The sequence below is a fragment of the Vulpes vulpes genome, chromosome 14, assembly GCF_048418805.1.
Source record: "Vulpes vulpes isolate BD-2025 chromosome 14, VulVul3, whole genome shotgun sequence".
In the NCBI taxonomy this organism is placed as follows: Eukaryota; Metazoa; Chordata; class Mammalia; order Carnivora; family Canidae; genus Vulpes; species Vulpes vulpes.
The window spans coordinates 38476113-38490791 of record NC_132793.1 but is presented as its reverse complement, the minus strand read 5'-3'; the positions used below and the strand labels follow the sequence as shown (position 1 = coordinate 38490791).

Sequence of the window (14679 nt, the reverse complement as noted above, 5' to 3'; positions counted from 1 at the left end):
AGATACCTACTGATTCTTCTTGAATTGCTTTATGATTTTTTTAATGATGTATTATTGACATATTATATTAGTTTTGGGTGTGTAACATACTGATTTGATTATATATATTTCAAAATGATGACTGTAATAAGCCTAGTTAACATCTGTCACCATATCTAGTTATAAATTTTTTCTTTTAAGGCTTACTCTGGGCAACTTACAAATATATAATATAATATTGTTAACTGTGATCCCCATGTTGTACATTACAGGCCCATGACTAACTTACTCATTTTATGACTGTGGGTATGATTTCTGAAGTGTATTGTCTTTCTCCTTAGCTAAATTACTCTCTTGAGAACAGAGACCCCATGTCAAACTTTAAAAAAAAAAACCACTTATTTTTAGGGCTGTATTAGATGACTATATTCTGTGATTGGTTAAACCAAGAAACAGAACCTTTTTAATGGATTCAATTTGGTTTATTTTTTTTTTAAGATTTTATTTATTTGAGAAAGAGGAAGTGAGAGAGCTTGAGTTGTGTGTGGGGGGGGTGGGGTGGGGTGGGGGGTGTTGCAGAAGGAGAGGGAAAAACAGACTCCTGGCTGAGCAGGGAGCCCAACGTGGACCTCAATCTCAGGACCCTGGGATCATGACCTGAGTTGAAAGCAGACACTTAACCAACTTAGGCACCCAGGTGCTCTAAGTTTGGTTTCTTACTTGTAATATTTATGGGCAGAATCAATAAATTTATCCACAGACTGACTGTCTCTCTGATATGTTTAGGTTCTCATTATACTTTGGAATTTTATGTTCTGAAACAGGTTAACTTTTTCTGTCTTTCAAATTATGGTAGATAAGGTACTTCAAAAGGGTCATTGGCCACATTCAACTCTTCTCTTTAAAGACTTGAATTAGAGTCTTTAAAACTATGTTTAAAAACCGCCAGAAAACTGGACATAACGATGATACCATGCACTGTGGTAGAGATGGAATAGGAATAGTCCTCAAGGTTTGTAGTGCAAGGATCTGGGTGAGCAGTTAGTGTTGTGATCCCCACTTCCTCTTTGTTTGCTGGAAGCCTGTCATTTACCACCCTGTGCATCAGATTTTTTCTTTTTTGATTTGGTTTCTTATCTGTCAAATGAATATAGTAATAATCATTATATTAGGATTTTTGTTGGAGCAGGAAATGATAGAGTGCAGTTAATATACATCTAATAGGATGATGGTGATGATCTTGTAGATTTCTTTTCAAAGGCGAAATTAACAAGGCAGGAAACCACAAATGTTGGAGAGGATGCGGAGAAAAGGGAACCCTCTTACACTGTTGGTGGGAATGTGAACTGGTGCAGCCACTCTGGAAAACCGTGTGGAGGTTCCTCAAAGAGTTAAAAATAGACCTGCCCTACGACCCAGCAATTGCACTGTTGGGGATTTACCCCAAAGATACAGATGCAATGAAACGCCGGGACACCTGCCCCCCGATGTTTGTAGCAGCATCGGCCACAATAGCCAAACTGTGGAAGGAGCCTCGGTGTCCATCGAAAGATGAATGGATAAAGAAGATGTGGTTTATGTATACAATGGAATATTACTCAGCCGTTAGAAATGACAAATACCCACCATTTGCTTCAACGTGGGTGGAACTGGAGGGTATTATGCTGAGTGAAGTAAGTCATCGGAGATGGACAAACATTGTATATTCTCATTCATTTGGGGAATATAAATAATAGTGAAAGGGAATATAAGGGAAGGGAGAAGAAATGTGTGGGAAATATCAGAAAGGGAGACAGAACATAAAGACTCCTAACTCTGGGAAACGAGCTAGGGGTGGTAGAAGGGGAGGAGGGCGGGGGGTGGGAGTGAATGGGTGACAGGAACTGGGGGTTATTCTGTATGTTGGTAAGTTGAACACCAATAAAAATTAATTAAAAAAAATAAATTAAAAAACAAAAGCAAAAACAAAACAAAACAAAACAAAAAAACAAAATGCAGTGGCACTCCATTAATGGAGCTAATGCTTCTGAACATAGTGATTGGCTCCTCTAATTATGTTATGTAGTCTTCATGTCATTCTGCTTATACTTCAGATCCAGAAAAGACTAACTCAAGTGCATCTTTAGAAGAAAGATCCTTGGTCTTCCAAGAAGGATATACTTCTATGTTTAAAGAATATTTATAATAATCTCTCTTGTTCTTTTAGAGTTAGAGAGGTATGTGTTTACAGCAGGGGAACATTTATTATTTCTCAGTCCTCCATTTTCTTGCTCATCTGACCTTCAAGCCATCTTTGTCTCTCTCCAATTCTTTTTCTCAATACGTGTGTAATTCCTCTAAGAGAAAATGACGTTCAAGTGATTTGGCATATGCACTTTAAAAAGAAAAAAAGTGATGTGCAGAAATGTATTTGAAAGACAGAGGTTCTTTGTTAAGTGTAATGAGAAGGTGGAACACTAGCAGCTGCCTTCTGGCTACAGAATCACTCTTTGATAAGTCCTCACATGTTGAAGAGGAAGCATTGTACCAGGTTTTGCAAAAGGAGCTTTAATGGCCCTTTCAGGAAGATGGCCCCAAAGGCGAAGAAGGAAGCCCCTGCCCCTCCCAAAGCCGAAGCCAAAGCAAAGGCTTTGAAAGCTAAGAAAGCGGTGCTGAAAGGCGTGCACAGTCACAAAAAAAAGATCCGCACGGCACCTACATTCCGATGACCCAAGACCCTGGGTCTCCGAAGGCAGCCCAAATATCCTCGAAAGAGCGCCCCCAGGAGAAACAAGCTTGATCACTATGCCATCATCAAGTTCCCCTTAACTACTGAGTCAGCCGTGAAGAAAATAGAAGACAACAACACACTTGTGTTCATTGTGGATGTCAAGGCCAATAAGCACCAGATCAATCAGGCTGTGAAGAAGCTCTATGACATTGATGTGGCCAAGGTCAACACCTTGATCAGGCCTTATGGAGAGAAGAAAGTATATGTTGGACTGGCTCCTGACTATGATGCTTTGGATGTTGCCAACAAATTTGGGATCATCTAAACTGAGTCCGGCCGGCTATAAATCTAAATATAAATTTTTTCACCATTAAAAAAAAAAAGGAGCTTTAATGTTTTGTCTTGCTGGCATCAGGTAATGGCTGGTTGCTGCTGTGGGTAGACATAAATCTCTAAAACTGAAAATACGCCTACCTATCAGAACTGGTAGAAATATTAGAGATTATTTGTCCAGTTTCCCAGTTTTTCAGATGAAACAAGAAAGCAAAGTTCAGAGAGATAAAGTGGCTTGATTAATTTCAAGTAGACCGCACCAGATATGGGATCCTTATTTCCTGGTTCTGTGGCCTAGTGTTCTATTCATTTGTGTTTTCTGGACCTCGGTGGATTTGTCTGTCCATCCATGACTTCACTCCACTAGCCTCTTGGTCACAATTGATTGTTCTAGGCTTAATCCTTGACTAAAGCCGGGCTAGTCAAGTTTTTAAATTTTCTTAAATCCAACTGATGCCCCCTGAGAATGTTAAAACTGAAAAAGAGGAAGTCCCTGGTGGTGAAAGTTGTCAGGAATATAGCCTGGAACTATCTGGGTATTACTATCCATAGAGAGCTATTTCCAACTGTTACTAAAACCCATCATATCCCTACGATTGGATTTTATGAACCAGCAAATCCTCCTTTTTACTGAAGATCATTTTAATTAAGATTCTAGTATTAGCAATCAAAAGAATATGGATTAATATTCCTATTAAATTCTCTACTTTAATACTTATAATGATTTTCCTTTCAAATTTGTTCAAATTCTTCATCCTTAAAAATTATGGTACAAATTTAGTAAGTAGATGTCTCATTTGTTTACAGTATGGGTTTATAATTTAAATGAATATTCAGATTACATACATTTGATTACAGTAACTATTTCTCTTACCATCTATAATTATAATTTTATTCCATAATAGTTTTGCATTTGGATATTTAAAGAATCTGTTAGGGACATTTTATTAGGGTGAATGAAAATTGATACCCTATCACCACCACTGAATATCAGTTGAATACTGGTTCTGATTGTTGTGGAAGGTTAACCAAATAGGTACAGTAATAGATCTTGTTCAACATGACAATTTTTGAGAACCAGCAAAATGCTGAAGTGTCTTCCTACCATCATTGTTACTACCACCAAATGTTTAGATAACTCTTCAGAGGTTGCAGAGTTCATATATATAATTCAGTCCTTAAAACAACCAGAAAGATGTCTTTTAATATCCATAATTTATAATCTAAAAAACTGAAGCATAGATATTTTAAAAAATATGTCTTTCGTAGAAAGACATAGTTACTGCCCTGAGACTCAAAACAAGGCCTTCTGTCTGAGTCAGTATTTTTTAAACATTACAGTGATAATATGAAATCTGAGTACTTTCCATGAAAAATTTGAAATCTTCAAATATATTCTAATCATTGTTTCATTAAATTATTGAATGGATGAGGAGTTCTGATGTGAACTTCTAAGAGTGAGGAGTTCTGATGTGGCTTTCATGGTGCCCTGGGGCCCCATCACCTTTCATTGCATTAACACCCTGTCTTGTCATCCTGAATGCCACATTGCAGTGATGTTAGTGGGAGTGTGTGTGTGTGTGTGTGTGTGTGTGTGTACAGTGTGTTGAGGAGATTGGAGATCAGAGAAGGCAGTGAATAAGTGGGAGCATTTCATTAATCACTAAAGGCACTCTACTGGTGAGATACCCTCACTGTAGAGAGCTGTGTCTGTATAAAAGGCACAGAAGGATAGATTCAGTTCATGGAGAGAAAGGGACTCAGGAAGAACAGTTCATAACTGTTCAACGGGCCTAGGGTGAAATCTTGAAAAAAAAAAAAATGGGATACAGGAAGTTCAATTTGGCTAAAGCATTTTTTGTGTAAAAATAAATAGTGAGATAAGGTTTCGAAGAGAGAGGAGGGCTATGCCAGGCTAAGGTGTTGGGACATTGTTCTGTGGACACTTGAATGCCATTGAAAGTTGTTGAATGGTTTATGATGTAATCATAGCTGGGGTGCATATTTCTTATTAGAGTAAATTTTGATGTCTCTGTTTCCCATGTCCCCATATTCATTCTACGAACAGCCCTTTTGGTTCTACTTGCAGAGTATATCCCAGACCCACTTTCTACTGACAGTCTCCACTGCCAGCAGGCTCACCTAAGCCACTGTTATTTGTCAGTTGGGCTGCAACTGCAGCTTCTTTACTGACTTGCTGCTTCCATGCTTGCCCTACCAATCCATTCCATACTACAGATTAACCTTTTGCAAGTGCAAACAAAAACTATCATTGTCATGTTAAAGATTTCATAATCTTTTTTATCATACTTGCAGTAAAATCCAAACTCCTTAATGTACCCACAAGGTCTTTTGTAACCCTAAGTGGCCTTGCCTCTCTGAGTTCATGTTCTGCCCTCTCTTCCCTCTCCTTCACTCAGCTCTTACCATTCTAATCTTATATTTCCTGAACACCTAGGTTCCTTCTCACCTAAGGTCTCTACTTTTGCTTGTTCATCTGCCTAGAATGTTCTTCCCCCAGGTCTTCACATGGTTAGTTCCTTAACACAAGAGAATTTTCCTCATTGTTGATGTGAAATAGACCCTGCATTGAGTCACACCTTCTGTCCTTTACCAGGATTCGTTTTCTTCACAGTGCTTATCAATAACTTCATGAAGTTCTTTATTGACTTGTAAGTTTACTTATCCCCTAACCTGTCCAACTAGATGTGAGCAAGGACTTCATTTTTTTTCATTGCTATATCCCCAGTGCCTAGAAGAGTCCTGGCACATTGTACATATTTATTGAATTAATTAATTTACAGATTTGAATGACTGGAGCAGGGAGCCTACTGCAATGTTTTGAGTACAATGAGAGTACATTGAGGGTCTTGTCAGTGGAAATGAAGGGGCAGAGCCTAGCACAAATACAGTCATAGGGAAAACTGTTGGAATTTCACATGGTTTCATGTGTTGAGTCATCAAAGAGGAGAGGGTTAGAGAGTTTTAAGCTTGGATGAGTGGTTAGGGACCTAGGAGAAGTTCCTGGATTTGGTAGGGAAAGGACCAATTCTAGAGGTGTCAATAGCTTAAGTGCTTGTGGGGTGGAAGTTTCTAGCAGCAGTTGGAATGTGAGCTTACCTGGAGTTTCCTGTTCCCTGAGAGACATTGCTGCAAAGCAAGCAAGGATTATGGGCTCAGAGAGACATGAGGGAAAACGATATACTCAGCTCAACTGTAGTATGACTATGGCAAGGCATTGAACCTCTCTGAACCTTAGGTTCTTCATCTACAACATAAAAATAGTTCATAGTACGTGGTGTTGGGGAGGAAATATTTTCCTCTATCCTTCAAAGGTTCTTCCAGCTGGTTTAAGGATTAAATTGATGTGAGACTGATTTATAAGAGAAAATCAAATTTAATTTCATACATACAACTTATACTTCTCAACTTATACTTGAGGAGTTCAAAGACAGAAAGGTAAAATGAGATATTTATGCCATGCTGAGCTAAGGCTTGGGGCTTCAAGGGGGAGGAGAGCAATTCACAAGCAATAAGAAGAACAGATGTTTATAATTAGATATTTGCCCTGCCATACAGAGGGGTTACTCAGATAAAATTTATCCCTGGTGATAATTCTAATTCTGGGAAAGACCTCCAATTTCTGTTCTTCTAGTAGTTAAGGGTGAGGCAAAAACTTTCTCTTGAGCCCACAGGGTCTCAATTGCCTTCAGGTCAAAACAGACCACATGCCAAAATGACACATTTTGGGAGATTTGCTCTGACCCCCTTCAGTGGTTCTGAAAATTAAACTATAGAACATGAAAGCATAGAACCCAGTCCTGATGCACGAGTTTCTCAATGAATGTGAAGTTCCCGTCTCCTTCCCCCTTCTTTAAAAAATTTAGTCCAATTCCGCAGTTTAAATTTGTGTTGTGTTTTCTTTGCACGGCAAAACAAGTAAGTGGTTTAAAAAGACAAAAAATACCCCAGACTTAAAATGAAAATGAGTAGTTCCCTGTTCCAATTACAACCCCCAGCTTCCTCTCCCCTAAGGCTGTTACTTTTAACTCTTATTAACTATTTCTTTTAAAACTTAAATCTGTAATTCAACATAACACACTTGTACTACTATTCCTTCAGTTTTCAATTTTGGATATTATTTATATATCAAATTAAGATATCTTCATATTTATACCAGGGAAGGCAAGGATTTAATTTCCCTCTATTTCCAGTCCCAAACCTATACATATTACATGTGCCATTCCTCCTTTCAGTGTATTATGTCCCCCCACCCCACACCACTTTTATATTTATTTATTTATTTATTTATTTATTTATTTATTTATTTATTTATTTAAGCTTATCAGTATTGCGAGCTTATATCTTTGACCCTAGCTTTTGCTAACTGGGCTACATAGTGTACTGTGATTCTATTTACTTTCTTACACAATTCTTATTTTTTTCTGTAGTTAATATTTACATCATTATTGTTTAGGTTTCTTTTTGTTTGTTTTTTAATACCAGTGAGTCTTGATTGTCAATCTTCCCTCAAAATCTGGAACATTTCCTCTAAATAATTTCAAACCCAACATATATTCTGTAAGTTTGACTTTTTTTCCCTTGGATATATCTTTTGAGCTTCCTTTGGCTTCCTGCTTCAATTTGGACTGTCCACTCTAAGCCTCCTGCAAAGCTGCATGCCATCTGGGAATCTTTTTGTGTTCTCTTATTTTGGATCCCTGTTTCCAGATCATATTTTCTTTTTCCTTATGTATCTTATTCCTTCACTTTGCCAAGGCATGTTCATCCTACAGCTTTCTGAGAAAAATGTGGGAAGTGAATTCTTTGAGACTTTGTAGACCTTTATTCTGTTTTCACACTTGACTGCCATTTTGGCCTAGTATAGAATTCTAGGTTGGAAATAATTTTCCTTCAGCATTTTGAAGGTTTCTTCTAATATTCTAGTTTCCAGTGTTATACTGAAAAATCTCATGCCCTCTCTCTCTCTGTGTGTGTGTGTCTCTCATGAATAAATAAATAAAATCTTTTAAAAAGGGGGGGAGCAGCCCGGGTGGCTCAGCAGTTTAGCACTGCTTTTGGCTCAGGGCATGATCCTGGAGACCCAGGATTGAGTCCCATGCCGGGCTCCCTGAATGGAGCCTGTTTCTCCCTCTGCCTGTGTCTCTTCCCCCCCCCCCCTCTCTCTCATGAATAAATAAATAAAATCTTAAAAAAAAAAACAAAAACCTGATGCTATTATGATTCCCTTGCTTTCCAGGTGACTTTTTTTTTTTCCCACTTAGAAATTTTTAGACTTTTCTCTGTTTCTTTAATATTTTGATATATGTCCATGGCACTCTTTTTTTTCTTTTCATGAATTGTTCTGGGAGGTTGATGAGCCTTTTAGTCCAAGCACTTACCTTTCAATTCTTGGAAATACTTTTTAATTATTTCTTTGAAATTTCATTTCTTCTGGTCCCTTGTTTTGAAACTCCTATTATTCAGGTATTGGACCTTCTGGCCTGTTGTTCTGATTTCTCTCTCTCTCTCTCTCTCTCTCTCTCCCTCTCTCTCTCTCTCTCTCTCTCTCTGTGTTACTTTTCTTTTGCTCAGTCATTTGCATAAGTTCTCTGTGTTGCTTTTTTGTTTTGGTCTCTGTCTTTTCTAGAGGCCTAACTAAAACAACTTGTAATCCTAGGTTGTCTATACTGTTTAACAGTTAAATACCAAGAAGCTAAACTGAAAACCTGAAAGAGTCACACTTGTCATCTAGAAGCCCTTACCATAAGGCAAATTTTTCTTAGGGTCTCTCAGGTAGGTCTTTATTCTTGAGCTGGTTGTGTGGCTGGAAAGGAATTATCCAATATTTTGTTTGGAGGATATCGCCTGACTTCTTGTATTCTGGGAGCCTGTGGGTAAAGGAGCTGGTTATTTCACTGTTTAGCATTAAGACTTCCACTTCCTATATTCACTGTGGAGCCTCCCTCCTGCCTTGTACTAAATCTGATGCCTCCAAGACTCAAGTCCCCCTGGTTCATCCTCTCTAGAGAGTAAATATCCTGGCATCTCCTGGGTTAGGAAGAAGTAACTTTCTCTCCATGCAGAAATCTGAGGCTTTAGATTAGGAGTTTGCCAACTATTTCTTTAAAGGGCTGGAAAGTAAAGATTTTAGACTTTTTGGGCTATATCATGGTCTCTACTACATATTCTCCTTCTTGTCATTAAAAAAAAAAAAAAATATATATATATATATATATATATATATATATATATATATATCCCTTTAAATTGTAAAATAAACACTCTTAGTTGTAGACATTACAAAAACAGGTTGTAAACCAAACAAGTCATAGCTTACTGACACCTGGTGTAGAGGGTCTTTTTGGATACTCTAAACCAACCATCTTCATTTTAGTCCCACCCTGAATCCCTGCCTTCAGAGAACTTGAAGCTTCCAATTTCTGATTCCTTTTGGGTTTCATGACAAAACTGGATGATTTCTTATAGGTGCCCCCGCCCCCTAATTTCAACCCTGTTCCTCCATGAAAGCTTAGGTTTCAGCTTTTTTTCAGCTCACTAGGTGAGCCAACTAATGTCTATTTTCTTTTCATTTTCTAAAAGGTCAATTTTTTTCTTGTTTGTGTTTCTCTCTATCCTCATTGGGCCATGCCTTTGGAAGGAGCGGAGATAAATATATGTGTTTAATCTACTAAGTTTAACCAGGAGCTTCCCCAAATCCAATTTGGTTGGTTTTTATTTTTACTACTTTCTTTGATAGTACTTGGGTTAATTTTGCATTTGTTCCCCACGTGCTTACTTGCTATGCCAGATGTTCGAAGAAGATGTCCTTGGGGAGAAAAAATGAGGGGTTTTAAAATGTAGTGTTCTTGAAATGCTCACAGTGGTTCAGTGTGTGGGATCCTAAAGGGGCCTGGTTGTTTCTAACCACCAGACTCTCATAATAGAAATACAGTTTCACCCTTATTTGTGTAAACCATCAGGATCATTTTTAAATGTTTGTAATAAAGTTTGTGGCTTATTGTTTAAAATTGAATTTAAGGTAGTAAATCAAAGCTTTTGGTGGCATGCCCCTGACAGCAAGGAGAGCCTGGTAAGTGATCCCTAAGAACTGATCAAAGAGACTTGCTGAGCATTTTTTCCTGTATTTGTGTTTTCGTCCTTTAATCTGGTAGTGTTTCCAATTCCATTCTGAGTGTAATGCACACTCCACCCCCCACTCAAGTCTTCTTGGCGGCATCTGGGATTGTCTTTGCCAAATGGCTCCTGTTCAGGCATAAGCCTGCTTTTACCATCAAGCCTATACAAGGTACGAACAACAGTGATTGTCAGAAAATGGGCATCTTTCAAGATCTTATTCATACCACATTTTTGTTCCTGTAATCAAATGAAAATTGAAAATGAAAAAAGTAGAATTCACTGAAAAAAATGACCATTTGCCATTTCTGCCTAGGTTCACCTTTCCTGGCCAGTGAGGATGGTGTGCTTGGAGGAGTGATTGTTCTCCGAACTTGTAGATGTTCTGCAGAGTCTGACTCCTCCCAAGATAAGCAGACACTTCTAGGTAAGCTGGACATATACCTTATGTGTGTGTTTCTCTTTTATTTTTTCAAGACATGGAAATAATTATATTCTTAAGTTAATAATGTAAATCTATGGGAAGGCCAGAAATGCTCTATTGCTATCTAAACATGTCTGTTCTACTGATCTTTTCACATAGGTAAACATGTAAAAGATGAATATTCATTTTTAAGTGGATACTTAAAGCATATTTTTCAAATGGGCTTATAGCCTAGGACCTTTTACTAATATTAGAACATTTACTAATGTTAGCCCAATATTAAGAACATCAGACCGTGTTCCTTGCCGTATTCCACAAAGCATTTGAGTTGACCCATAACAACATTCATGATAACCAACAGAAAGAAGCTTCTTCCTGTTCCCCCTTCCCACATGGAATCAGAACCCTGTGAAGAGGTGCTGGTCAGGAGTCTGTTCTGGTTCCATCGCTCATTAGCTATGACACCTTTGTGCCTCTGTTGTACTGTTCCATGCCATGTTCTTTTCTATAAAATAAGGGTATCTGTCCTGCCTTCCTCAGAAAGCTGTGGTGAAGAAGGATCAAGTGAGTGTTTTTCAGATTTGCAGATGTCTATCCAGATGTGTGGTTTTGTGTCTAGCCATGTGTACCACTGGGGTTAAAACCAGCTGGTCCTCCATTTCTCAAGGCATGAATCTGTGCCACTGGGATGCTTTTTTCTCATCCATTCATCCAGAGGGAACATTTTTTAAAAATTTGCATAAGGGTACCACATAAGCTAGGGGGGGAACTTATATGTTATTTTTAATTGACTTTTTAACTAATTATATATACATTCAGAAAAATACACATTATAATAGCAACTGCTTGATAAATCATTATAAACTGAACCCACCAAGCAACCAGCACACAGATAAGAGCTAGAACTTTACTACAACCCCCAAACTCTCCCTGGTAACCACCTCCATTCTTTACCTCTCCAAAATGAACCACTATGCTGACTTCTAACACCATGATTAGTTTCGCTTGGATTTGTAGTTTATATAAGTGGAATCATAGAATATGTACTATATGTATCTGGTATGTTCAGCCAGTGTGAAGCCTGTTAGATTTAACCATGTTAGATGCGGCAATCGTTCATTTTCATTGTTGTGTGGTATTCCATTATACAGATACACTGCTGTGTATTTATCCATTCTTCCCTAAGCATTTTTTTAAATATAAGTGTTATAGATCATCCCTAGGAACTGTGATAGTTTAACCCTTTGTATAAATTTTTCTTACAGAAGGCGTGGGTGGTACCTGATGTGTATTGTATGATTCTTGTGAATTGCTGTAGTACAAGTTGAGTCTGTAAATTAGAAAACCAAGCATTTCTTATGTGTGTGACTTCTGAGGCTAGATCAAAAAAGGTCTTGCTTTCTTACTCTCAGAAAGACCAGCTGCCATGTTGTATGGACACTGAGGCAGCACTATGGAGAGGTCCACATGGCAAAAAACTGTGACCGCCTTCCAATAGGCAGCAAGGTACTAGGGCTTCTTGCCAATAGCCTTAGTTCTGAATGAACTTTCAGATGACTGTAGCCTTACGTAGATTTCTTGGCTGTATCTCATTAGGGAGAGTATAGGTCTATGAGCAAGAATCATCCAACAAAGCTACTCCTGAATTCCTCACCCACAGAAACAGATAGTAAATGTTTGCTGTTTTAAACCACTACCTTTTGGGGTAATTTATGCCAAAGTAATTGGCTAACAAACCTTTTAAATCCTCTCACTGCTGAATGGGCCTCTAGTTTGTCTAAAGAGCTACAATAACAAATCAAGGTGCTCTCTTGCATCTTAAGGCAGCTGAGACTATCAGATTGCATAAGTGGATTCTGGTTTTTTTCTTTGGAATCCTATGAGACAAATGGGATCAGTGCCCTCCTACTTTGCAATCCCTAGTCACTCTTTTCTAGACCATCTTATTAGCTGCCTTACCTCTATTCTTCTCCCACCTCCATACAGTCACCAGACTTTTCTTGCAATAACACATCTGTAGCTAGCCCAGAGAACCTAACTGTGGGCTCAGAAATGGGCAGTCAGGAGAGAAGCAGACTGCACTGAAGCAGAAAGGGCAAAAATGAGAACCTGACCTAACTGTGACTTAGAGAGACCAATCCCAAGATCAGAGGGATGGATAGTGGTCAAAAGAAGGGCCACATAAGTATATGTAATTTGTTTACTATATGTCTAAGCTAAATGTCAAATAACTTTCTCTGTGTGTTGAAGACAAAATCTAGATCTCTTACTGTCACTCCCTGTTTTCATTTTTTCTCTTGAGGATGCATACATACTCCTGCCTCTGCTGGTCATTTCCCTAGAAGATAGATGGGAACTACTTAACTTGATGGGAAAGTCCTCCCCAGATCTAACACCAGAACATGCTTTCATTTTCATTTCCAGTTAGTCCTTTTCCTCTGTACAGCCTCAACACCCCCAGTTCTGGCCACTCAAAATTGCTTGGTCTTCATCCAGAGGGTCCTGTCCCCCCCCCCCCCCCCCCCCCCCCCCCCCAGTAACTTTCACATGCTTTTACCTGTTCTTGAAATGCCTTGGGCCAATTATATTCCTTCTTTAAAGACCTAGGACAGATATGAATCTTAATGGAATCCTTTGGAAACCCTTTCCCCAGGTGATTTGTTCCTTCCTTGTGCTTTTTTTTTTTTTTTTTTTGCAACATGCAATTGGCATCCCTTGTAACACTTGCCATGACACATCCTAGACATGTGTTAAAGTGTCTGTCCTTCCCTCTAGGCCAGCACCTCTTAAGCTTTTTTCTGAGCCCAATTATTTGAGTGGAATAGATCACAGATCTTTGAGACCCAGTGACTCACATGACGGATCCAGGGGTTTAAAATCTTTCCAAATATCAGAATTCCACTGCTGCTGAGAATCATACCGCCAGATTGTGAACCATTTGAGGGCAAGTTTTTTTTTTTTTTTTATTTGTAATGAAAAGTTTGATCAGAAAGGAAATACCTTTCTTTCTTTTTTTTTGTATATTTTTTTTATTGGAGTTCGATTTACCAACATATAGCATAACACCCAGTGCTCATCCCATCAAGTGCCCCCCTCAGTGCCTGTCACCCAGTCACCCCATCCCCCCCCGCCCACCTCCCTTTCCACCACCCCTTGTTCGTTTCCCAGAGTAAGGAGTCTCTGAGGGCAATTATTGTTCTTGTACCAACCTCCATAATAGGCTCCATTAGTTATTAGGTGAGTGAATTAAGTGTCAAATGGAATTTTGTTGTTGATTATTTAGCAGAAATTTTAAATTGATACTCTTCCAGAAAAATGAAATGTCACAAAAAGTATCCTTATAAGCTCTGAAAAAAACAGAAACAAAATAAAACCACAAATCAGTATGGCTCGGAAATGTTGGATAATGATGAGTGTCCGGGAACAAGAAGATTTGGAGACAGTTGAAATGAATTGCAGAAGATAGCCTCTGCAAACAGCCTTGTAAAAAGGACAGTTTGGATGTGAATGTGTTTGCAACACCCATCCCTCCACCTCCCAGTCCTCAGATCATGAGATGCTGGCAAAGCCCAGCCTACAAATCACTGCTTTAACACAAAGCAAATGCTTCTCCCTGGAGTGAAACAGCTGAAAAGAATTAATTTTCTCTCTGCTTTTAGAGGGAAAAAAAACCCAATATATATTTTACCTGCTAAAATACAATTACATACGCTTTCCAGACCTGTACAGAAGTGCTTTATTGAGGCTGCTGTATATAATACATAATACGGTTAATAATTGTGTAAACAAAGGCACATCAAACCTCCCAGTGGGGGGAAAAAATGAATCTTTTTCTGTTTTAAACTTGCAATTGGAAACAAGTAATTAGAATATATGCAAATGTATGGCCTAAGCAGCCAATCTTACTATATATGGGTGCATTTCTCTCCTTACAACTTGCCCTTGCAGTGCTGTTGGGAGCCTGACAGACCTTGTGAATGAAGTTCAGGGTCCCTGCCTTAGGATGGTTACTGAGAAGCAGTGAGTATGGGGATCAATGAGAAACAGACTCCATAAATTTAAGGAAAATCTTAAGCAATTCAGAATAGGAAGCATA

At 38.5% G+C, this 14679-nt stretch overlaps 1 protein-coding gene and 1 pseudogene across 14 annotated transcripts in view; both read left to right on the top strand.

Moving 5' to 3' along the window:
- Positions 1-14679, top strand: part of TASP1 (taspase 1) — a 349892-nt gene that overhangs the window by 193530 nt on the left and 141683 nt on the right. For all 14 annotated transcript variants that reach the window (XR_011996969.1, XR_011996971.1, XR_011996970.1 and 11 more), the window contains one exon: positions 10476-10586. Coding sequence is in view for 7 of the 14 variants with exons in the window: in XM_072736405.1 (XP_072592506.1) it covers positions 10476-10586 (111 nt within the window). In the remaining 7 variants the exon portion in view is untranslated. The remainder of the gene's footprint in view (positions 1-10475; positions 10587-14679) is intronic.
- LOC140595293 (large ribosomal subunit protein uL23 pseudogene) lies at positions 2547-3021 on the top strand (annotated as a pseudogene).